The sequence below is a fragment of the Pempheris klunzingeri genome, chromosome 11, assembly GCF_042242105.1.
Source record: "Pempheris klunzingeri isolate RE-2024b chromosome 11, fPemKlu1.hap1, whole genome shotgun sequence".
Lineage (NCBI taxonomy): Eukaryota > Metazoa > Chordata > Actinopteri > Acropomatiformes > Pempheridae > Pempheris > Pempheris klunzingeri.
In genome coordinates, this window is record NC_092022.1 from 4,418,782 (window position 1) to 4,441,046 (window position 22,265).

The window sequence follows — 22,265 nt, forward strand, 5'->3', positions numbered from 1 at the left end:
TGGCAACCGCAGGCACTTCAATCAGTGGTTGAGTGATGGAGGGAGAGATAGAGAGACGAGGGGAGAAGAGCACGAAGGGAGGTGCTGCAGTGGACGGAGAATGCATGTGTTTGTTTGTGTGTGTGTGTGTGTGTGTGTGTGTGTGTGTGTGTTTGGGGGTGACAGAGGGAGACCATGTGCGGTTCCTGTGCCTCCCTTTAAATGTGTGCTTCTGTTCTCAAACTTAGGCCTTCAAATGGAAAACATTTTTGTAAAGTGAGATCATCCTTTCCACGTCACAGGACTCATTTCAGTTTCAGGGTGACATTAAAGGAACACTTAAGGACTAATGGAGCACTCCATTTGTATATCAACATATAGGGCTCTAACATTCAGGGGATGGCGTGTGTTTGTGTGTGTGTATATACTTAGTGCTTATGTGTCTGAGTCTGTGTAGTGCATATGTAGGCACACAAGTGAGAAAGTGTGTGTGTGTGTGTGTGTTTATGTATGTGATAGAAGGAGAGTGCACGAAGAAGAAATAAAAAGTGAGTGATGAGGTTAAAAAAAAAATATTTGCAGTCATCATTGGACTCCCCCCTCAACTTACATGAATTTAAAAACTCACTAACAATAATTTCAGCTCACACACAATACTGTTAAGATTAAGAAAGATCTGCTCATAATATGTAGCTCTCCTTAATCCTTTAAGAGCTACCTCACGTAAACCTCCACTCCATGAAAACCTGGCATCCTCAACCTGCACTGACTCTTAAACTCATAAACCTACAGCAGCTCAAGCCTGACTGGGAGTCCAAGTTGGAGAGGAAAGGGGTCTGAGGGCTGTCATTCCCGGCACTGCTGCTGTTAATTCAGTGATTACAGAAAGGGTGACGTGGGCCGAATGTGAACCCTTCATGAATATGCATTCATGCACCTGGAAAGAAGGAACATTAGCATATTGCGGGAGGAGGAGGAGGAGGAGGAGGAGGGGGAGGAGGAGGAAGGAGAGAAGGGCAGGTACTTACTTGATGACAGGCATGTGGAGGCTGTGAAGGCGGCAGTACAGCCTGACACCCTAAAAGACAAGAAATAACAGAGCCGTTGAGTCATAGAACATACACGCCTTGGGTAAACAGGTACAAGCATGGCTTCAGGACAAAAGATTTAACTGTTGACTGTGAGAAGAGTTACCCTGAGGCTATCGTTTTAGGATAAAAACTTCAAAACCATAATCTTGAAAAGGGGAACGAGAACAGATGCTCGCTAACATAAGTAGTCTAGTCTCTTTGGGAAGGAGAGATTATATTTGAACATTTGCATAAACTGTTAGACACCAGCCTCCATGATTTATGCGGTGTCTTTATAAGGTATCACGATACAAAGTTTATTAAAATCGACATCAGGTATGGCAATTGTTATGTGTTGCTCGTATGAAAGTATAGAAACTGGATGATGTCTGTAACCTGAATAGAAAACCACCATTGTGCTTTGCTGTCTGACTCATATTTACAGCTCAGACTGATGACTGTTGTCCCTTTAATACCACAGATGAGGATATCCAGAAGCAGAAGTGTTGTTACCTTAGACATGATGTCCTCCATCTCGCTGCGGGCCTTGTAGGTGCCATCGTCATAGCGGAATCGGTACAACACCTGCTCGTTCTTGAACTGATGCTTGTCTGACACTGAAATATCACCAGAAGGAGAGAATGTCACCTCAGCTGGACTCCAGTTGGCTGCTGGGTGATTTGGAGTTCGTAACCCATCAAGCTTTGAGTGTGCCCTAGTTTACTTTTGTCACTGATATATTCATCAACAGTCTAGCTCTGGTGAGCTAAAGACACCCCAGAAGAGCTATATGGTCCAACCAACGTGATTTCTAGATATATACATGCAGATGCATTATGATTTACTCAGTACGTGTTGTCAGAGTTGAAGCATACTCATATTGAGTACACCTCTGAAGACACCTTGCAGAGTGAGGAGAAGCTCAGGCTTTCCAAGCATGCAAGTTTAATAATGTTTGGAGAATAGCGGAGCATTGGGCATTTAATGTATTCTGTTGCTAACTTTTTCTTTTTGACACATTTCATCTGCTGAAGGTACTGGGGTAAGTACAGACGAGAAGGGAGAAGCAAGAAGCGAATGCTTGGGGGAAAACACTGCAGTTGTAAATTTACGTCTGTGTTGGGTAAGCCATTATGTTCAAATATTTAACATAGCAGGCAGCTGCCAATTCCCATAAAATCCCCCAACATATAATAATAAATGGAAAAAAACACACTCTTATTTATGGTCAATCCAACACAGAAAATGAAATATGACTAATAAATACACAAACCGATGCCTGTTGGAGAAGCGAACAGTGAAATCTGTCAAACAGAGGCAGTTTGGTTCAACCACAACAAGTTGGCATGGGCTCAAACAAGCTGCTGGTTTTCTCAGTCTAGACTCGAAATGCCCTCATAAAAGCAAAGGCACCACACAATCAGCCATTGTAAAGTGTCAAATGTGGGATTTAAAGTACACAAAATGATAGCTAAATCATTATGGAGGCAAAAAAAAATTTCACTTTTGTGTTTTACTGGCTCCAATATGTACAGCTGATTGGATAAAGTTTGCATTGTGTACTGTGAAACGCATGTGGTTGACTGTCTCTCTTTTCAATGCGTTTCTTCACGAGTACGTGACTCACAAGGGCTAGGGGGACAGCTTCAAATTGCCACTCGGTCACACTACCTTTCTCTGTCTCTTGATTTGTTTTCACTAAGAGAACCGGTGACACCTACACTGCCTGCAGGGCCAGAGCCTCTCCAGTTTGCCCACAAAGCCTCACTGCTATCCCACAGAGCCCTGCATGTCATCATTGTGTGTCTCTGCGGCCGTAGGCTACTGTGAGGGAGGATTTCAGGGGATTTTCCACAGGTATTAAGGAACATGAACGTTGGGTCTCAGCAGATTTCCCTGACAGCGTGGTGTGTATAAATTGTGACTGGTTTGCCCCTTCGGCGACACTCTGGACAACTGTGTTCATACATTATTCATGGCTGTTTGTGTTTGTGTGTCCGTCCCTTCTTAATGCATAATTCAGGTTAGTGGATCTGTGAATGTCACAAGACAAAATCAGGGAGGGGTAGATAATGTGAGACACATTTCCAGAATTATTATTACCAGACAATGGATTTCTATCCTAAAAATTGTGCTCCACTGGGAAGCGCATAGAGCGTCAAGGTGCGAGTAAAAACTATAAAAAGGAATAAAAGATGATAGAGAGTGAGAGAGAGAAATAGAGGATTTTGTTTTGTCTCACCGTGGTGAATAATGCCATTTTCCAGCAAGGCTTGTCCCAGGTTGACCCCTTCGTCGGGTTTACTGATCTCTCCGCTCTCAATCAGCCATGACACAAACTCACTGAGAACACAAGACAAAGCAGCACATGATGAAGCCTGGTTTCTGGAAGTGCTAATCCATTCACAGTTTGGTTTTGTCTTTAAAATTGTCACTATCTTCGACATGGGGTTCCTTGCCGTGCTGCTCTTGCGTGAAATTTCACAGAAATCACCTGGCAGACACACAGTGTGGGTGGCACCATGTTACAATGTTTTTTTTTTCAGCATCAGCTTCAAGATCAGCTTTAAATTAAGGTTAAAAACAAATGTTTTGCTCATTTTCAACACTTGAACTCATCAACTCCAACCCATTAGTCACGGTGGTGGCAAATCCTTAACTTTATCTCCAACACATACATACATGTGACATGTTTTGATGTTACTCTACTCGAGCAGATGCTTCATTTGGTATTGGAATGGAGTTATCGTGGATTCTGATTAGTTTTCATAGTGTACATGCATGTATTAGAGTCCATCACTGAGGAAAAATAACAACAAGTTCAGGTTACTGCTTCAGCAATGCGGCTGCACTACTAAGCAGGGCGATATATGTTTACATGTACATCTCGCAAGCAGTGCATATTGCTTTCGGCCTATGTGACCCAACCAGTGAACTATATCCATTCTGAAGCTGAGGTGGCCTTGGTGTTCACCACCGAGAGCCTTGCTTAATGCACACGCTGACAATGTACAAGGCTCTTTGAGCAATTTAGCCTGTCAGAATGACATTAAAATGGTTACAGTGGGTTTAATAAACTACTTGAACCACGGGCACAGACAGTGCAGTCTGAAGCAGCTATTCATAGAACATTCTCTTCTACGTACTTCTCTCTTCTGCTGCAAATATCTCCTTTTGACTTTGATACTGTCCATGCATTACTGTACATGCATTAACTGTCTAAATTTAAGCACTTCAGCTCCGCTCCCGTCTTTTCACACCCAGTGTGCGCTGAACAAATGTTTGAAGGAGGAAATTACACTCTCCCCTTCTTCGTCTTTCATGCTGCTGAGTGAAATCACTTCCCCAGATAATGATGAACTGTGAATTGGAGAGTGCTGGTGTGTGTGTGTGTGTGTGTGTTCATGAATTCTGTGATTGAACATCCCAGCATAGATCGTTTTGAAACTTACGTGTGAGAAATTTCTGCCTCTGTGAGGGTTTGCTTACAAGCACTCACGCAACAGATGTATAACTTCATGTGTGACTGCTTAGCATGTGTAAATGTCAAGCATACAAAGTGTGCGGGTGGGTGTGTGTGTGTGTGTGTTTATAAAAACGACGAGCACAAGCATATGATTTCTGTGCGTGTAGGATCATGCAGAACTGCAGACACCTTGAGCCATCTGCCACCACTAGTCCTGCATTATTAGTGTGTGTGTGTGTGTGTGTGTGTGTGTGTGTGTGTGTGTGTGTGTGTGTGTGTGTGTGTGTGTGCGCATCGTCTCTCTGTGTGTTCATGTCAGTGCTGATAGCCGTTAATTGACATTGACAGCGGACTCGAGTGAATGTGAGAGGATGTTGGGTGTGTGAGTGTGTGGCTGTTATGTAAGGGTCAGGTTAATTTTGGAAACAGAGCTGCTATGAAAATTAATATGATGAGCAGGAATAGTGTGTCTGTCAGTGTGTGTGTGTGTGAATGAGAGAGGAAGATAGAGGAAGATAGAGAAAGAGAGAACGCCTTCAGCCACACACAAAGAGGTAGAAGACGAGGATAACGGATTTGTGGGAATATCCACTAATGATTGGTTGAGCTTCTGCATATTTCTGTAACTTAAATCTGTTTGTGAAGTAGCATTTCAGTGCAAAACCAGTGTTCGGGATGTCATTTAAGATATGATATGATAGAAATAACAACAAGAACCCCTTTTTTCCTCGGCTTGGATAACTTCTGTGTCCCCATTCCAAACACAGCATCCTTCCATATATCTTTATAGTGTACGGTGTAAAAGAAATCAGCATACGTTAGTGTTGTACGCTAAAAGAAAATGAAACAATATGGGTGCCATTGTACATCAAACACACAGCCACTTTATAATGGCAAGAGAAAATAAACTGTTTTTCAAAAAAAATAAAATAAATAATTCTTTGTTTTTCTTGTTCTCTAAGATCTTTCTGGAGCCCTTTCACCACCACTTGCCATTTATCTTAATTTGTTCCAGCTGCATTTCCTTTGTTCATTGCCTTGTGGGACAATAGTGTGCACACAAGTCTGTATGCTGACTTTTTACGGCATATTTAGTTCTTGTCATGTTTACAATGTGAAAACATTACATGCTAAAACCCTGCTTAGAAATAATGTGCAGTATGGATTTGGAACGCAAGAAAATATGTTGCGCACCAACAGCTAACAGAATACAAACGAAGCACAATACCATCTCAAATGAAGACTAATTACATCTCTTCTTAGCTTTAACTCTCCTCTTAGGGTAGAGACAATAAATAACAATAGTAATAATAGGATTAATAGGAATAATAGGATATGATACAGCACCACTTTTAATCCCCACAAATCATTCTATGCCAGCACTGACGCAGCCAGAAAAGGTAGCAATGAGACAACGTGAGCCGTTATAACACCAACCATCTTCCACTGCAGACAGATGATGGAATTATTCTATCAAGACAACAGGGTGCTATCAAACCGGCAGTCGGTATTTCTGTTTAATGCAATAAGTACTCAAACTATGCCTGCTGCTAATTTCATCAGAAAGACAAATGCAGAGCTAATGCATGTTGCACTCGTCGGCAGGAAATGACTGAGTGATAAGAGGAGGAAAGTGGGAGATAGCACTAGAAAGAGAAAACAGAGTGAGCTAAAAAAAAAAAAAAAAAAAAAAGGCAGAGAAAACAGACTTATTCCACAAGGATGTGGCAAAGGATGGAGCGAGTAGCAAACGCTGGAATTTGAAGCAGCTCGACGGCTACTGATCCGGCACTGACTCAGAACAAGTGGATCCGGGCAAGATAAAACATTCTTCCATACGAGGATACAAACAACGCACTGATGTGAATACAGTGTGCCCGGGCAGGGAAGAAGAGGGCTGAATGCTGGCGCACACAGTATGGCAGAATGATTCCTGCAGGGCCTCAGGATCCACATCATCTAGTGAGGACCTTATTGGACGGAACATGTCTCCAGTAAATACCATTACATTTGTGAGCAACTCATTAAAATCCCCTCTTGGCAGCTGCTGAATGCAGTGACATCGTCCACTACATTTACCTCTAGAAACAAAAAAAAAAAAATCAGATGGGGGATGAAATTAAGGATTTGTAGTTTACTGAGAGGCCACACTGGCGGTGTTGCAGGCGTTAACGGTTGCTCCTTGGTTTCTCTCTGCTAGACCAATCATCAGTCACCATCGTAGTCCTGCCTTGTTTTATTTTTTGTTTTTTTCTAGATGGTGCCGGAAAGAATTTAATTGCTGCACAGGATCTCACAAACCGTGGTGTGTATGTAGAGCGACTGAGGGAAACTTAAGCAAGTCTCTCATTGTCTATTCATTGCATTGAAACATCAATGGGGCAGAAAGGGGAATGGCTTGTTGTGGAGCCTCAGTTAAAGGTCCTTTGCTAATGAAAGTCCGGGTGTGTGAGTGTGTGCTCCATGATATGAGTGTGTGGGGAACAACTTGGCCCTTTCCATGACCCATGAGAGGAGACTATGAGGGGGGCTCATTACGGACAAGAGGCTGTAGGGATGAAACGGGTTCGGCATTTTGCCAGGGCTTGGGGAGACTGGACGCCAGCTCTTTTGAAACCTTATGATCTTACGTAACAACAATTTGTGAGGATCCCCTTGTGAACAGCACAGCATTGCAGTCACATTCTTGGAATGTGAAGAAACCGTGCACTGAGGAGGCACAGACACTCACTTTCCCATGAAGCACTTGGGCACAATGCTGAGCTTCCTGCGTCTATCCTTGATCAGGTGCCGACTCTTGGTCATCATCATGTGGTAGAGCTTCTCCCCCTTCTCTGCAATCATCACATAGGCATCCCGCTCCATTCCAAGTTTGAGACCTACAAACAAAAGAGGAAAACAAGTCAGATCCAAGAGGAGTTGTCACCACTGCCTTCAAATGGAATGAGACTCTGACTTGAAAAGAAACTTCTCTGGGAAAAACAGTGATGACTATTTTTGTAAGCGAGTTGAAAACAGAGCATATGAGAGTGGAAACAAATGGACAAATTAGATCTCCCAAAACAGCGATTGTATCACAGTGCCAAGAAAAATATGGGGCACAAATTTCAACCACTATCTACATGCACCAAAACCAAAGAGGAAAATGCTGTCATGGTGCTGTTAAAGGAGACAAACGGGCCTTTGCTTGGATGGCGCGGTTGTGTTCTGGTATAGAGCAGATGGAGCGTAGCCAGGGCAGAGCATGGTAGCTCTGGCCTGCCACAACCTTCTGAAGCCAACCCAGATGTTAATCTTTCCATGACAGGCTGTTTTTGGAGTAAGTGGGGTTCAGGAGGGCAGGGTGATCTCGATCTTGTTTCTGTGTCGGTTTGTCAACTATTATTCCTCTATTGTAAAGTGGAACATGTGAGGGCCCATTGTAAGGGCTGCTCACCCAGTAAAACCTCTCCAGTGAGTGCACTGATTGAGCTGCTTAACCTCCGCGTGGGGTTTGATGAACTTCTGAACTGCACTGTGAGACTTTGACTCGGGCAACTTAACTCTGCAGCGCTGTGACTCCCTAAGCTGCTTAAGTCTGCTGGGAGACACACCATCCTGCTGAACTCGACTATAGTAAGCATCATGATTTACATGTCACAGCACGCCTGACTGAAAGAACATATAACATATTTGTGACATCTGGAAACAGATCATTGCATCACTGTCAACCATCTTGCCACACAAGCTGATAATCAGCCTTCATTTACCATTGTGCCAGTGAGCCTTTCTAACTGGCTGCTCCTCCTTATCTTTTGGGCTTGAAGACGGATGGCGACTTTCTTTGTCTTCCTGTGATGCTTCGGGACAGCAAATACAAACTGCTGACTACTTATTTCATCTCATGCAGCCGCAGGACGCATGTGCATGCAAGTGGTCAGCTGGCATTTGGCTGTAACCTCTGCGGTGACTTCATCTACGAATAAGATCAGACTAAATGAGGCGACGAGCGGCAGTGGAAGGCATTTGATCAGTTGGCCTCTGTCATTAGCTCTTTGAGGTCTGCGTGGAGTGCTATACAGGAAATGCAGTTGGACGCAAACAACTTTTATGCTGGATTACTCAATTTATAGCATGTGAAGACAGTGAAGAAAGTGTTGAGGTGGAGGTCACTTGACCGACTGAGAAGGAGAGGAAGGGATGAGAGAAACAATGTATAAAGTTTCACAGCTAACTCTTGAATCCAGTTTTCCCATTGACTCTCTGGGATCGTGCACTGGCAGCCTGTGATGGAGGTGGGGTTATATTACATCTGACAGCAGCTGGACTAGACTTAAACAATGAGTGTCATTGAACAACAGACGGGGCCTGTCCACAGCAGAGGCCCCTCAGCTTCTGGTCCAGCTGTCAGAGTTCGTCTTGTGCTGCTCCTCGTTGGCACGAGCTACTATTGCATTATCTGACCCACGCATTTTCCCTAAACTTCCATGAAAACAGTGATAAGACAAAACACCTCCAGCTGGCAGTCGTTGAACAATGAAAGTCTTTTGAGAGGGTTCACAAGGGCCACATGTCCAACACATGGAAGGACCACAGCAATACATGGAAAAGGTCCCATTAAACAAGGCGTGTAAGGTAAAGCAATAATGCATGAAGGGGGAGAAGTTAAAGAAAAAAAAAAGAAATGTTGCCAAGATTTATGGCAGTAGAATTATCATGTAGCTGTCTAGACTGGAATAAAGAGGTTGAAAGAAAGGTAAGAACGCTGAGAGCTGAGTTTACTGTAGAGTGGGTAATAGAAAGGGAAAGTGTGGGGAAAATGGGCACTGTGACTGATCTGGCATCTGTTAGCCTCAGGTCGATTTCCGCCGGGTTGAAATTTAACACCACAAGCTGCAGCACAGTCCTCCGTACTTATTTGTACTCTGAAACCCTTTCATCACGGGATCAGATGCTGATGATGTTGAGCTCGGGTGCTTATTTAGTGGAAGGCTAAGCCAGACTTCATTTTCCAAAAATGAATTTGTTTATGTTGACAGTCGTACTCAGCTAACACACACACGCAGCTAAACCTTTCATTCATTTTCAGTCAAATCATGTTCGAATAGCTTCGGGGATCTAGTTTTGATTTTTAGCCATCAATGCTATCAGGTGACCCGCTGCGTACCGCCCCGAATCTGGTTAAAGCCTCTCACACTGTCTAACGCACACAACATAACAAAGACAGATGGCCACTGCTGAACAGGTGGGAACACATTTTAAGGCAAAAGAGGGAAGTCGCACGGTGAAGGGAAAACAACTTAAAGAGCAACAAGAATATCAGTTTACATTATTAATCTCAAACCAGTGGACCTGGTGCTGTGTGGGGCTTTTTTTTTTTTTTTTTACTATGAATGAATGAAGCCAAATTCATTCATGATTTCCTGCACCCTAACCCATAGCTAATCCCACATCTTAAATTCATTATATGGCTGCAAAACTGCTGAAATGGATACAACTCGAGACACAGACACTTTTATTACAGTAAAAATAGATACAGATTGATCAAAGATGGGAATGATGTAATAATTGAGCTCCACTTTCTTTGACAAGTGAACTTTTCCATTTTCAACATTTGACCAAGATGCTGTTTTTAGCATATTTGTTGTTTGTGAATGAGCCGTTTGATTCATCAGGGCTTTGATTAGTCAAATACCTCTGCTGCATTGATTTTTTTTGAATGTGAAGAGCAGATCTTTTGCAGTGGCCTCTGCTTGGTGCACAGGGCAGCCAGGCCGACCGTAAACGTCATGTCACCTAAGCCTCTATTTACGAAACAGAGGCAGGCAGCTCGTTCAAGGTGGGACATAACCGTGGGACACAAACACTACATCCAGGTCATAAGCACATCCATAGTCATTACTGTGCGCCAGCTGAGGCAGCCTTGATAGTTTGTGAATCTAAGGTGACACCAACATGTGGGGCACCCATTGTATGGGTGCAGCAGCAGAAAAAAAAAGCCTCACAACTGCACGACTACATCTACAGATGAGGAATGCAAATGCTACTTGATTAACAAGTGATCTCTGTGAAGCGCAGCTCAACGCTGTTATGAGCGTGAGGCATGAAAGAGGGAGACAAAATCAAGAATGAGGATCTTGCAGTCTGGAAAAGCAGAGAAAAGTAGAGAGGAGCAGGAGGCGCCTCTATACTCTGAGTCACCACTTTATTAGGTACACCTAGTTAAACTAACTAATAAAACTGTTTTAACCTTTCCCATTCCTGTTGAAACAGTTTGAGAGGTGTTTCCAGCTACTGTATGGGATTATACGGAGAGGTCTCTCCAATGTTTTAGCCTACGCTCACCGATATAGAGTGGGCATGGTTGGCGGTGCCGTGTATTTCCATAAGTTTCATAAAAATGGGCTTTGAAAAGGGTTAGAAAAGTTTTTTTTTAAAAAAAAGTTACTCACTCTCTCTTTGCTCCCGTTCCCTCAAGATGGCATCCAGCCACTTCTGCTTGTCCTCTGCGTTTTTGGCCATGCAGACAAACCACTTGTTTTTAGCAGTGTTGTGGATCTTCCAGCCATTAGTCACTGTGTAGTTGTTGCTGTGATAGTCCGCTGTAAGGTAAAAGATTCAACCTGTAATTAATTTTCAAAATGGAAGAGTGGTCATTGTAAATAACATTTAAAAAAAAAACACTTTCTTATAGGGTATTAGGTCTCACACTCAAAATTATTTTACTCAATATAAAATGCCTACACTGAAATGGACTTTAAGGTTTATATAAAAACCTAACCCTAAGCCTAAAAATAGCATTTACTACTGAGCGTTATCTTTCTGCTTCATTGTTTTTGAGAAGATGAGAAACAAACCACAGACCCACAAATTATGTTAACACTGACCTCAGTGGCAAATAAAGGAAGTCATGAGTGTAATCAAATTATACTTGTAATGATGTTAACATTAAAGTTATCTCTAAAGAGGATTTACCACTTGCGCAATGACTTCCAAGCCAATTAAGAAGATAAACATGATGCACAAGAGCCATAAAAGACCATCTTTCCACTGACTCAACAAAATCTCCCCTCGAACCCCTTTCTAATTTTATCATCCATTTAGCTGCAGGTGAGCAGCTACTGAATAATGAATGGCCACTGGTAATGGGGTGCATTAGTCTCACACTCAAAGGTCATATAAATAGATCTGATACTTCAGGCCCCACAGGGAGCAGCTCCTGCTGATCTGGGAAAGCAGGGAACTGGGTTGGGACACACACACCACTGTGTCGAGTCTCTTTTTAGCTCCTGGGATGGAAAAGATGGATTCTAGTAAAATCTTATGCAAGTACATGCAGAGGTCTGGTAAGGTGGCATCTATCGAGACAGAAAGGTCTATGAGTCAGTGAGGTTGAGGACATTTTTTTAGGAAGTGAAAACAGCTTTCCACTCAGTCAAAGAACAATCACACAATCTGTTTGATTAATTTCTTATGAACTGTGTGACCTAAAGGTTGTAACACATTGTGATGAAATATTGTACAAAATCTGGGTTATCAGTTATCATTTTTGCAATGGACACTCAATGTTTCCATGCAGACTTTCAAGTACACCCACATTTCATATCTTTTACATTTCATAATCAGATAATTGGTGTTCTAGGAGTTCATATATATATGTAATGTCAGTACGGGACCCTTTAGTTCTGCGAATAAGTCGTGTTTTTCTTTGTGGTTTCCCCTTCAGCAGCTTAAATGTGACAGCCAGCAGCCAACATGAAGAAAAAAGGTCATGTGAGCTTGCAAAATATTCTGCCAGCACGGCCGAGAAAAAAAAAAAAAGAGGAAACGTGAAGAGAGAGGAAGACAAAGTGTTTCTCCACCAGCAGGCAATGCGCACTACCCAATGCAGCGCCTCGCAACAAACCACAAAAGCAAAGCATACTGAGTGACGACCGGATCATGCAGCCCACAGATGAGTCCTTTATCTTTGGCACAATGTCCCAACCAAGCACCTCGTGTTTATCACCTAGCTCTGGGGTTGTTTTTGCACTTCAGATTTATATCAACACCTACTGACTAGCTGACATCAAGAGGTGGTACGTGAGGTCGTGAGCTATATCCTGTTTGAAACTAGGTGCAAGTATGGTACTCCACCCAAACTGTCAACAAGTGCCTGATTCATATCCAACCAGCACTGTCAAAATGGCACGGTTTCATCAACGAAGATGCGAAATTGAAAATGAGCAATAAAGGCAAATTAAAATGGCAATTATCACTGATATTGAAAAATGTAACTTTCTACATTACCAGGGAAACCAGAATGAACAAATAAAGAGGTTGGGTAACGTAGCAGTTACATCCGAAATAACCAGAGACTCCAAAGAAATGACATATTCCCCGGTAGAGTTGCATGAATGGACATATAGACAGTCTCCAAAGGTAACTGGGTAAACACAAACCTGTTCCATCCTCCACATTTTCCACCTCCATCACCTCAGTGTTGATTCGGCCTCTGAACACATAGAGGGGCCCGTTGATAGACTTGGTCCTCTTGGTGGACTTCTTTCCAGAAACCCTAGGAAATGGGACAAGACTGTGGTTACACTCAGCAGGGAAAACATCCGTCGATGCCAGTGCCATGGTGAGAAAAGAACTTGTGTCTGTAACACACGCACATTCATACAGACGCAGCTACGGGAGCGGCAGACACATGTGGCTGTTTTTGTTTTGGTGGCGCTCTAACAACCTGTCTACACAAACAGGACTGAGGACATTTGCTCCACTTTTCCATGTCTATCTAGATTCTTTCCACTCGTCCGTCAAATGAAACATTTTGAACGCTCTCTTGTTCTTTCCCCTTTCACATGCTGGTGTGGTTGCTGCTGTAAAGTCGTCCACATGTTGCCTTTCTCACCTGGATTTCCTCTTACAGTACACCAAAAGGTTGTCAAACAAGAAGAAGACACGTTCCTGGATGTTGCCAGCTGAAATCTTAAGGAGATTTCCATGAAGCAGCAACTCCGTGCAAATATCTGTCAGGTTGGTTCCCTGCAGAAAAAAAAAACAAAGATTGAAAGAGACATTAGTTGCTGACATTATAGCTGTAACATTAGGAGTTACACAACTTAACATGGCAGTTTTATCCATCATTTGCATGGCCATTTATCATTTCCAGAGTCTTCGTGCTCACGCGCTGCAACCACAGTTTACTTTATTTGAGCAGAGCATGGAAACTCTGATAGCACTTGAGCTGCAAAGAAAACAATGTTGTCCGTATCAAAACTTGAAGAGTTCACAACCTCAGCGAAACAATGTGAAATTAAACTTTGACATTGTGAACAGATTTGTTTTCATTCCATCATCAATGAAAGGAAGGAGTAAACACAGCTGTGCCACGCCCAACTTTTATATACGCCCAAAGGAATATCAACTGCACCGCGGTCGCTGCAAGGACAGTTAGCTTCTCGTGAGTCAACACACAGTAGCTGGAGAGCTTCTTATTATTGCTACTGGGTTTTCTCCAACTGGAAATTAGCGAATGCATAAAGTGCACGTTAATTAGAAGCACTATAAACACTAAAGTGGCAGGACGGGCTCTGCAAAACTGTTAAACCGACTTACACAGAGTTTCCTGTTTTAGGGACAAACAGGATATAAACACATGTATGCATGCCTCCATCTATACACATGAAATTACAGCTGCATATGCATAAAAGGAAGGAAATACAGGACTCATGACATAGCACAGACTGTAGGTGGAAGTGCTTCAGCTTTATCCTGATCCCTGCAGTGAAACATGATCAAAAGCTTCGTGCCTCAGCCATGCCAAGGGGAAATTTAAAAATTGTGATATAAAAGCCCAGGCAACTCGGCTCTACATATTCAGGAAGACGTATTATGTTACTCTGCAGTCCACCGCCTTCACAGGATGCGATCAAGTCTTTAAGGCCATTTCTTGTCAGCTATCAAATACACCACAACCTGTTGAGACCGAGCAGACCTTTTCCCCTCACTGAAGCGGTGCAAAGGCCAAAGACACAAACCGCACACATGCTTACAGTCAACACAATGGACTGCTGCAGCCGAAACGAATGCTGTGTTTCTCCATTCAATAGCAAATGTCACGTCGCCTGTATTGAACCATCTCGATTGTATTAATCATTAAAGACCAAGACGTGTCTGTTTTTCTCATTTCAAATGTACTACTGAAATGCATCTAAATGGTCCATCAGTCTTTGTTAATGAGGTTGTTGACTTTAATCTGCAACTGTAAAAAAAAATAAAATGCCTCTTTGATTGACCACAGCATGGTGTCTAATTAGGCTTTTCCTGAGCTGAAAGTAGCTGAACTTCAGGACCAAACACTGTTTAGGCATCATTAGTTTCAGAAAATCATTTTCAGTGTTTTCACATTTCCAAATAGAGAACAGAAACCCCTTTCAAAGAAACACGCGCGAGCAACCTCGCGCTCTCGTGTTCCTGCCCCAGTTGTGAATGACAGATGGAACCGTTTCCTACTGTCAAAATTCAACCGACCAGGTTAATTAATAAAAGGGTTTAATTTAACCTGGATGGCTTCCTAGTGTCCATGAGCAGGCCAGCGTGCTGCACACCACAGCTTTCCAGACAGGGCTACTAAGACATAAAATAAAATAGCCGAGTTAAAAGACATCTCATTACTCATTGTTAAACGGATCATTCCACTCCAAATCAACTGGAACTAAATACACCCATGTGTGGACTTAGGACAACCTCCCCCCTTTGGCTTGTGAAGTACCCCCCCCCCACCACCACCACCACATCCCCACAGGCACACATATACACATCAGATTTGGACTTCACTGTTGTCTTTGATGTTTCTGACATGGGTCCACCAGAGACTGGTGGAAACCCCCCCCCCCCGCTGGCCACACCCACTCTCAAGCGTCCATAATTGATTCCCATGAGTATATATTTATGATGGATGTTCATTGCTCCAGAGTTCGTAGAAAGAAAGATGATTCACTGAGCTTTACCTAGATTGCATGCCGGCGGGGTCTGGGGAGGGGATCGCGTTTCAGACAATCGATTCGGCCTCACGCTAACTGCTCTAAGCTGAGGTGGGGGGTGGGCACGAGTGTGTGGGAGTGTGTGAGAATTCAGAGGGCACGCTTGTACCTATCAGGGCACATCCACGCATGTCTTGTTGTGTGTGTGCGCTTTCCTGCATTTATGATGTACGTGTAAGCATGAAAGTGTAAGGCTGCATGGTGGCGCTGTGTGTGTGTGTGTGTGTGTGTGTGTGTGTGTGTGTGTGTGTGTGTGTGTGTCAGCTGTAATGTGGCTGGGCCTGATTCTGCACTGCTGGCGTCCTCTTCCATTAGGGCTGGAGGTGATTAGCCAGGAGAGTGGCTGGAGAGGGGAAAGAAGAGCGAGACTAATGCTATAAGGTTGAAGGCTCCTTGAGAGGGGGGGGGGGGGGGTCGGGGTGAAGTGCCTTTCAGAGCGTCTACTAAGTTTAGAGGAAGACAGCAAAAGGTACAGTCTGAGGTTTTCCCCCATATGTATCAGATATGCATCTGTTTTTTAAGTAAAACTGAACTTTTGGTAGTAATCTAATGGACGTGATCTGCTGAATGACTAGTAACAGTTTAATAATCATTCATGTTCAATGGCAAGAGGCAGGAACAGCAAGTAACACACAGTTTGAGTATTTATCACAAGAGGGCCAGAAAATACTCTGTATGGTGCTTTACTGTCAATATTAACAAGTCAAATAATCATTTCTTGTTTCTTGTTGTGGTGGTAGACCATCATCCTCATCATCGGGGACGAATTATGACACTATTCTGGGGGAAAGGGAGAAAAGGGGTCTGTTTTGGCAAGCAGATAGTGGGATGTCCCAGTGGGCCCCACTCTCTGGTCCCATCCCTCAATTTTCTTCCTTTCCCCCCCTCCAAAGGTCCTCATATAACCCTCCCAGTGCATGTGAGACCAGAGCTCTGCTTCCTAGGTCTCCTCTGATTGGGCAGTGTGCCCGTTGGCATCCCCCTTGGCACCCTGTGTGGGTGGATTGTCCCATTGGTGCCTGCTAAGACAAGGCCTCTGTTGTGGTGGGTGAGGGAGGCGTGAAAAATGCACTGGACCCTTCACTCGGCTCCCAAGCCCCATCCGTGGCCCCTGTGCTCAGAGCAGTGATTTGGATTCAGCAGGGCCTAACTCTTGAGATAGATGGAGGCCGAGGTGGTCGGGGTGTTTCTAAACTGAGTCTGGCTATTCCTGCCGTAGTTGTGTTACAGGACGTTTGTTTATTCCTTTGGCAGACACCCTGTATGAATCATAATTGTGTTGCAATTGCGTTTCCTCTCCTTCGATTTCTACCCTCTAAATGTCACAGCACTACCTTTAAACATTACGTTACCATCTTTCAGCTCTCAATGTTTCAGCTCTCACGCTAGCAATAGCTATTTTCTTTTAATTTACCTTTTTGTGACATTCAAGTCTCCTCCTGATTACTCTCTCCACTCTTCTCCCCGACCCTTTCACGTTCCCGTTCCCTTCACTCTGTCTGTTTTGCTCTCACCTCCCAGCCCTCAATGTGGGACTGCAGCTGTTCCAGAGCCTCCAGTTTTTCCATCTGCCTCTTGGTCTCATTGATGTTGGAGCAGACAGCCTTCATGGCCTGCAGAGCCTCTTCCACTGCTGGATAGTCAGCGTGCTTCTTAGGGGTCCGCTTCAGCAGCTCCTAGGGTGGGAAAGGAGGAGGTGGGCTGAGTTTTTAAAGATAAGCTGTACAATTTCCAGAGGCAAGCACATTACAAAAAAAAAAAAATCATCATATGCATGTAATTAGGTTTCTAGTATTAGCTATCGTGTGTCTGAGAGGGCTGTGACAATAAAAAACAAATCTAGTGTTATTGCTTGATGTCGGCATGCAGACAGTAGTGCAGCGGTTTAACAGTACCTTCAGCAGCAGAGGGTACTTGCAGATCCTCTGAATGGGGGTGAGAAGGTAGCCCTCAAGGGGAATATCTGTGCTTTTCTTCCCTCCAAGTAGCATACAGTGCTGAAGAAGAAACGCAGACAAACAATACTGAACACTACTGCACACGTGGCACATCAAATATTTCAAAAACAAAAGGGTTAGGTGTATAACCAGACAGAAAGATAAAAGAGGAATACTGTCTGGAGAAGTTTTTTTCATGTTAGCCAGAGAAAGTGCTGACATTTTATCCAGATAAAAATGTTTTCTGGGTCTGGAAAACCTTTTTACTTCCTTTTACGTGATAATGAATGTTCATATTCCTCAATGTCCTGTTGTATGTGGATTGGGAAACAGAGAGGGGAAAAAATATTTGCCAGAACTACGCAACGTATTGCAGCACTGGCTTTTCTCTGCATAAACAGGCCAATATTTAGGAACTGGAAAATCAATAAACCAGACTGCTGTAGTAAACATAACTGGCTGAAGGACCTCTTGGACTTATTATTGGTGAAGAGTGCAGCTTCACCCCTTAAAGACTATGGTAATGGGGCCGGTGCCTCGTGGACTCTCATTAGATAACACACGAATAAAAGAATGTGTATGCATGTGCCACATCATCGTGAGCAGGGCCCGAACTGATGCACGCTACAACCCCATGGTGTTGACTCGAATGATAAATGTGGCATGTGGCCGGTGCAGATCAGTGGTGTCTGGAAAGCCCCCCCCCCCCCCCAATGTTAAACTGTACCCACCCTCTCAAATATTTCTTGATTCAGTTACAGAGAAGAGTCCATTTAAATTTTTCATACTTGTCAGACTTTTAAAAATGTTTAATAACCAAGACAGCACCTGTCTGAAAACCCATTTTAGCACATGTGCAGTTTCCATTGCTGTTTCATGACTATTGTGTTACTTCAGCAATAAGCAGAGTAATTGACTATTGTTGTCGTTTCCATTCAGTCACAGTCTGTTGCACCGGCAGTAGATCTATAACAGGTCCAGGTGCAGTAGAATAATCTGTCTCAGTTTGTTTGGGAGCGAAGCCTTCGATGTTTCCATATGTCTACTTAGTTATTTAAACCCTCATGCAGACGAAGACATGCTCTTCATAGTGAGAGAGGAGCAAATGTTCTGCTGCCACTGAAATGACATTTGTGTATTTAATCTCCTGAAAAAAATGTCATGCATGTAGGTCAATGTCTCATGTTTTAGAAATCCACGCTTATTTATTTTCAACCATTTTTCTACCATTTCCATTAGCATCACTATACATACGTGCTGCTATTACTTACCACTATTCTATTTATTCATTTAATTACATTGTTAAATGAGCTCTGTGACCTCTGTGCTTTACCGCTAATGCTCACATCCTGTCACCAAAGTTTTATTTCAGCAAGTCTATGGTGTCAAATTAGTTACTGGCAATAGCATGTTCTGGTCTGTTTCGGCCACATTTTGAGATTAAGGTTGACACAGGTGTATTTATACATATATACAGATTAATGCATTTGCTCGCCTGTTTTTTTTTTTTAGCATTTTAATTCACATGAATGCATAGGGCATGTTGATCTCTAACAGGAAAGGAGACAGTCAGGAGAATGAAACAAAAAGCATTTCTAAATCATTTTAAAGATGGTTTGTTTAGAAACATAACTAAGTCTGTTAGTCCACCCTTTTTCTTTCACGGTGCCACTGAAAAACCCTCCACACTTTCCACGCCTTTTCAACAAAGGGATCACTGTGAAGCTCCTAAAATGCCTTCTCATTCCCCTGAAGATTTGGACTTCAAGAAATTGCCCCCCAGAACCAATTGAAAGGAGTGCTTTTCTCCAGAAGGAGGAGGAAGAGGTGGGGGGGGGCTTATAGTTACAGCCATAGTTTCTCTGCTCCTTGTATTTTATAGGAACGCAGCCTGTCAGTATGCAATGAGCTCATGGGATGGGATGAAAGATCAAAAGCAGCCATGCAGATAAACCACTTGAGTGTTCTCCAGTGGGAGAGAAGGCAGGAGATCAGTTCGCAGCATTATAATCATATGGCAATGCCTTTCAACTCCACACAGAGCAGGAGAGGACGGTGAGTGGGTGTGGGGGGGGGTGGAGTCGGGCGCTTCTGCAGTATTTTCGATGGAAAAATGAACAACAAAAATGCAACTGATCATGAATGCAGAACTTTGGGCTTCTGCATTTTTCTAATGTGTTTCTCCCCTACATGCCCATTTCTATCTAATTCCACCCGACTTTCTTTTCTTCTTTCCTCTCATGTTCTGCTTATTTGTAATCTGCAAGCCTGAAGCCAGAACTCCCTCTGCTCTTCACTGTGACCTCCTTTTGCTTTCAATCCACTTCTCTCTCCTCTTCCAACGCAATTAACACTCCCTTTCCACATACAGTTTTAGAGGCTCCCTCTTCATTGTGTGAACGAATTAGAATTAAAACAGTTTAATCCAAAAAAAAAAAATAATTCCAGTGGAATTAAACACAGCCGCCAATGGCAATGCATATTACACTTCCATTAACTATTATGGCAGCGATTCGCAATGGTCAGTGCTTCAAAAAATGTAAAACCCATCATACTGTATCCTCTGCAATTCTATAAAAGACTCACATTTTTAGTCAACCTTTCTTAAATTGAAAATGTGAAGTGAATCTATCTTGTCTCTGTTTTGCTCAGGGTTGCTACACAAAGCACCAGAGCCGGTCCAATATTTGAGATTAAACTGAGCAGGTCAGAAATCTTCTTTAATACATAACCAGATGTTGCGCTGTGATTTTATTTTGGAAGCATCGATGTCACAAAAGATCCAACCAATTAACCACTGCATGTCTGCGCCAGGAGAAACAAAAAGCCAAAGCACACAGCACAACATTCTGATCCCACTGTTTCCAGCCCTGTGGGTCAGAATAATACCATGGAAGCAAACCATCAGGCAGCAACAAACGCGGGGCCTCAGATCTCTTGGCCAAGCTCAAAAAAAAAAACTGCCAACACTCCACAGCTGGCTGGCCCAGATTCTGCAGATGATTTCATTGGTTGGGGCCCCACGAGCCATTGCGAGTTCATTGTCCAGGGCTCAAAAGTTTGGGTGTCAAAGCACAGAAACAGCTGGCAGCGGAAACACTACAAGAGCGACACAAAAGTGACCTTGATGATGGTTGCATCCTGTCCGGGCAGGAAGAACCCTCTGACCTTGTTATGCTTTCTGCTCTTTATTCAAGTGTTCATATGGAAATGGAGGTGATATGATGGAAGGAAAAGGGAGGCGGATAGATGACAGAAAAAGAAATAAGCAAGTGGAGACTCACAGGAGGAAAGAAATGCAGGGCAAAAGGAAGACGGTAGTAAAGATATCAGGAAGGCAAATGGGTGAGAGGGTTATGTGGACAAACGAGTCTAATGACACATATAGGAAAGGATGCATAAGACTCATGTGACTTCAATTAATGACAACATGGAGATTTTTTTATACATAATTACAATGAGTGATAGTTGGAGGAGGAAGGAAGTCTATAAAAATGCAGAAGAGAGATTTGATGACCCGAGGAGTGGATAAGCAATGCAAAGAAAAAGCAAAATAAGCAAGGAGCTGTGCTGACTTACCAGCAGGAAGGTCCGGATGTTGGGGATCTTGTTTAGCTCCATGAGAAGTCGCAAAGCCTTCTCATGGTTACTGCAGTACTCACCGTACACGGAGAAACTCTCCCTCTGCAAAACGGGAGAAAAAAACAACGGTCAGGATTGCAAACCAGGGACTTGATGCTATATTTTACCAGCCAGTTGGCAGCCTTGGGGAATCTACTGAGACAGGAGGAAGACTGACAGTGCAGAATAGAAACTGGGGAGAAGGTACAAGTTAGTACAGTTGAATGAGATTCAGTTGGATAAATGTACCTCAATAGCTGCCAGTGTTTAGCATTAGTGATAATAGTGATAATAGCATCAGCATTTGCAGCAGGCTCTCATTGTAAGGTGTAACTGCAACAACGATTAAATAAAACTACTGACAGGTTATTGACTGACTTGGAAGGTTTTTGAATCATTTTGTACTGGCATTAATCAACATATTTCTCACACTTCTCTTTTATGAAGAAGTCTACATCATATTGGAAAAAAAAAAATCATACAAAACTTCCTCTTTTTTTCTAGGTGATAGCATCACACCGTGCAACAAGAGAAAACAACCCCAGCATTGGTACAGACTCTTTTGTCAAGCTGCCATTTAGCTTCTTTCACAATACGTAACAGGACACCTGGGCAAGTGAATATACTGTAGATTGAAATACATTATTCATGCAGCATACTGGGAACAACAATGTATACACAGTATCACAGCTGCAGCTGAATTCACAGCCTAAAGCTTATTAAAGCCTATTGTGTGTTAACTATGCTACAGTAATTGGGATGTGAAACCATGAGCATGGTGGGGCCTAAGCTTGAGTTCTAGAAACTGAAACTGTCATTTGAAACAGCCTAGTAAGTGAAATCCAAAACTGCAGGTGCTCGGGCAGCGCTTTCAACCTTAAGTGAAATGCTACTGCCCAGAGGCTGTGCATCTACAGCTGGCTGGGCCACAATACTACAAAGGAAAAGGCAATATTGAGACCCAACAGGCTGCAGAGGTCGATAGCGCCTATGACATCCACAATGTCACTGTATCAGATACAAATGGTAACCAAGTCGGCATCCTGTGCAGGCACAGAAGTGCAAAATGACGTGTGTGGGTTTTATTCCCACTCACAAACACACACGAATGTGCATACAGTATGTCACTGCCTACTGCATGTGTGCATGAGTGTGTTTTACGTGGTAGCCCAGCAGTGGTGAC

At 43.2% G+C, this 22,265-nt stretch overlaps 1 protein-coding gene across 1 annotated transcript in view; it reads right to left on the bottom strand.

Annotated features, from left to right (window-relative positions):
* The window catches only part of prex1 (phosphatidylinositol-3,4,5-trisphosphate-dependent Rac exchange factor 1), a 76,804-nt gene that overhangs the window by 32,264 nt on the left and 22,275 nt on the right, over nucleotides 1-22,265 (bottom strand). Inside the window, exons 4-13 of the mRNA XM_070839159.1 lie at nucleotides 21,041-21,145; nucleotides 17,420-17,521; nucleotides 17,039-17,200; nucleotides 13,391-13,524; nucleotides 12,936-13,051; nucleotides 10,947-11,096; nucleotides 7,247-7,394; nucleotides 3,292-3,392; nucleotides 1,563-1,666; nucleotides 1,008-1,057 (exon numbers count right to left, since the gene is read on the bottom strand). Coding sequence (XP_070695260.1) covers nucleotides 1,008-1,057; nucleotides 1,563-1,666; nucleotides 3,292-3,392; nucleotides 7,247-7,394; nucleotides 10,947-11,096; nucleotides 12,936-13,051; nucleotides 13,391-13,524; nucleotides 17,039-17,200; nucleotides 17,420-17,521; nucleotides 21,041-21,145 — 1,172 coding nt within the window. The remainder of the gene's footprint in view (nucleotides 1-1,007; nucleotides 1,058-1,562; nucleotides 1,667-3,291; nucleotides 3,393-7,246; nucleotides 7,395-10,946; nucleotides 11,097-12,935; nucleotides 13,052-13,390; nucleotides 13,525-17,038; nucleotides 17,201-17,419; nucleotides 17,522-21,040; nucleotides 21,146-22,265) is intronic.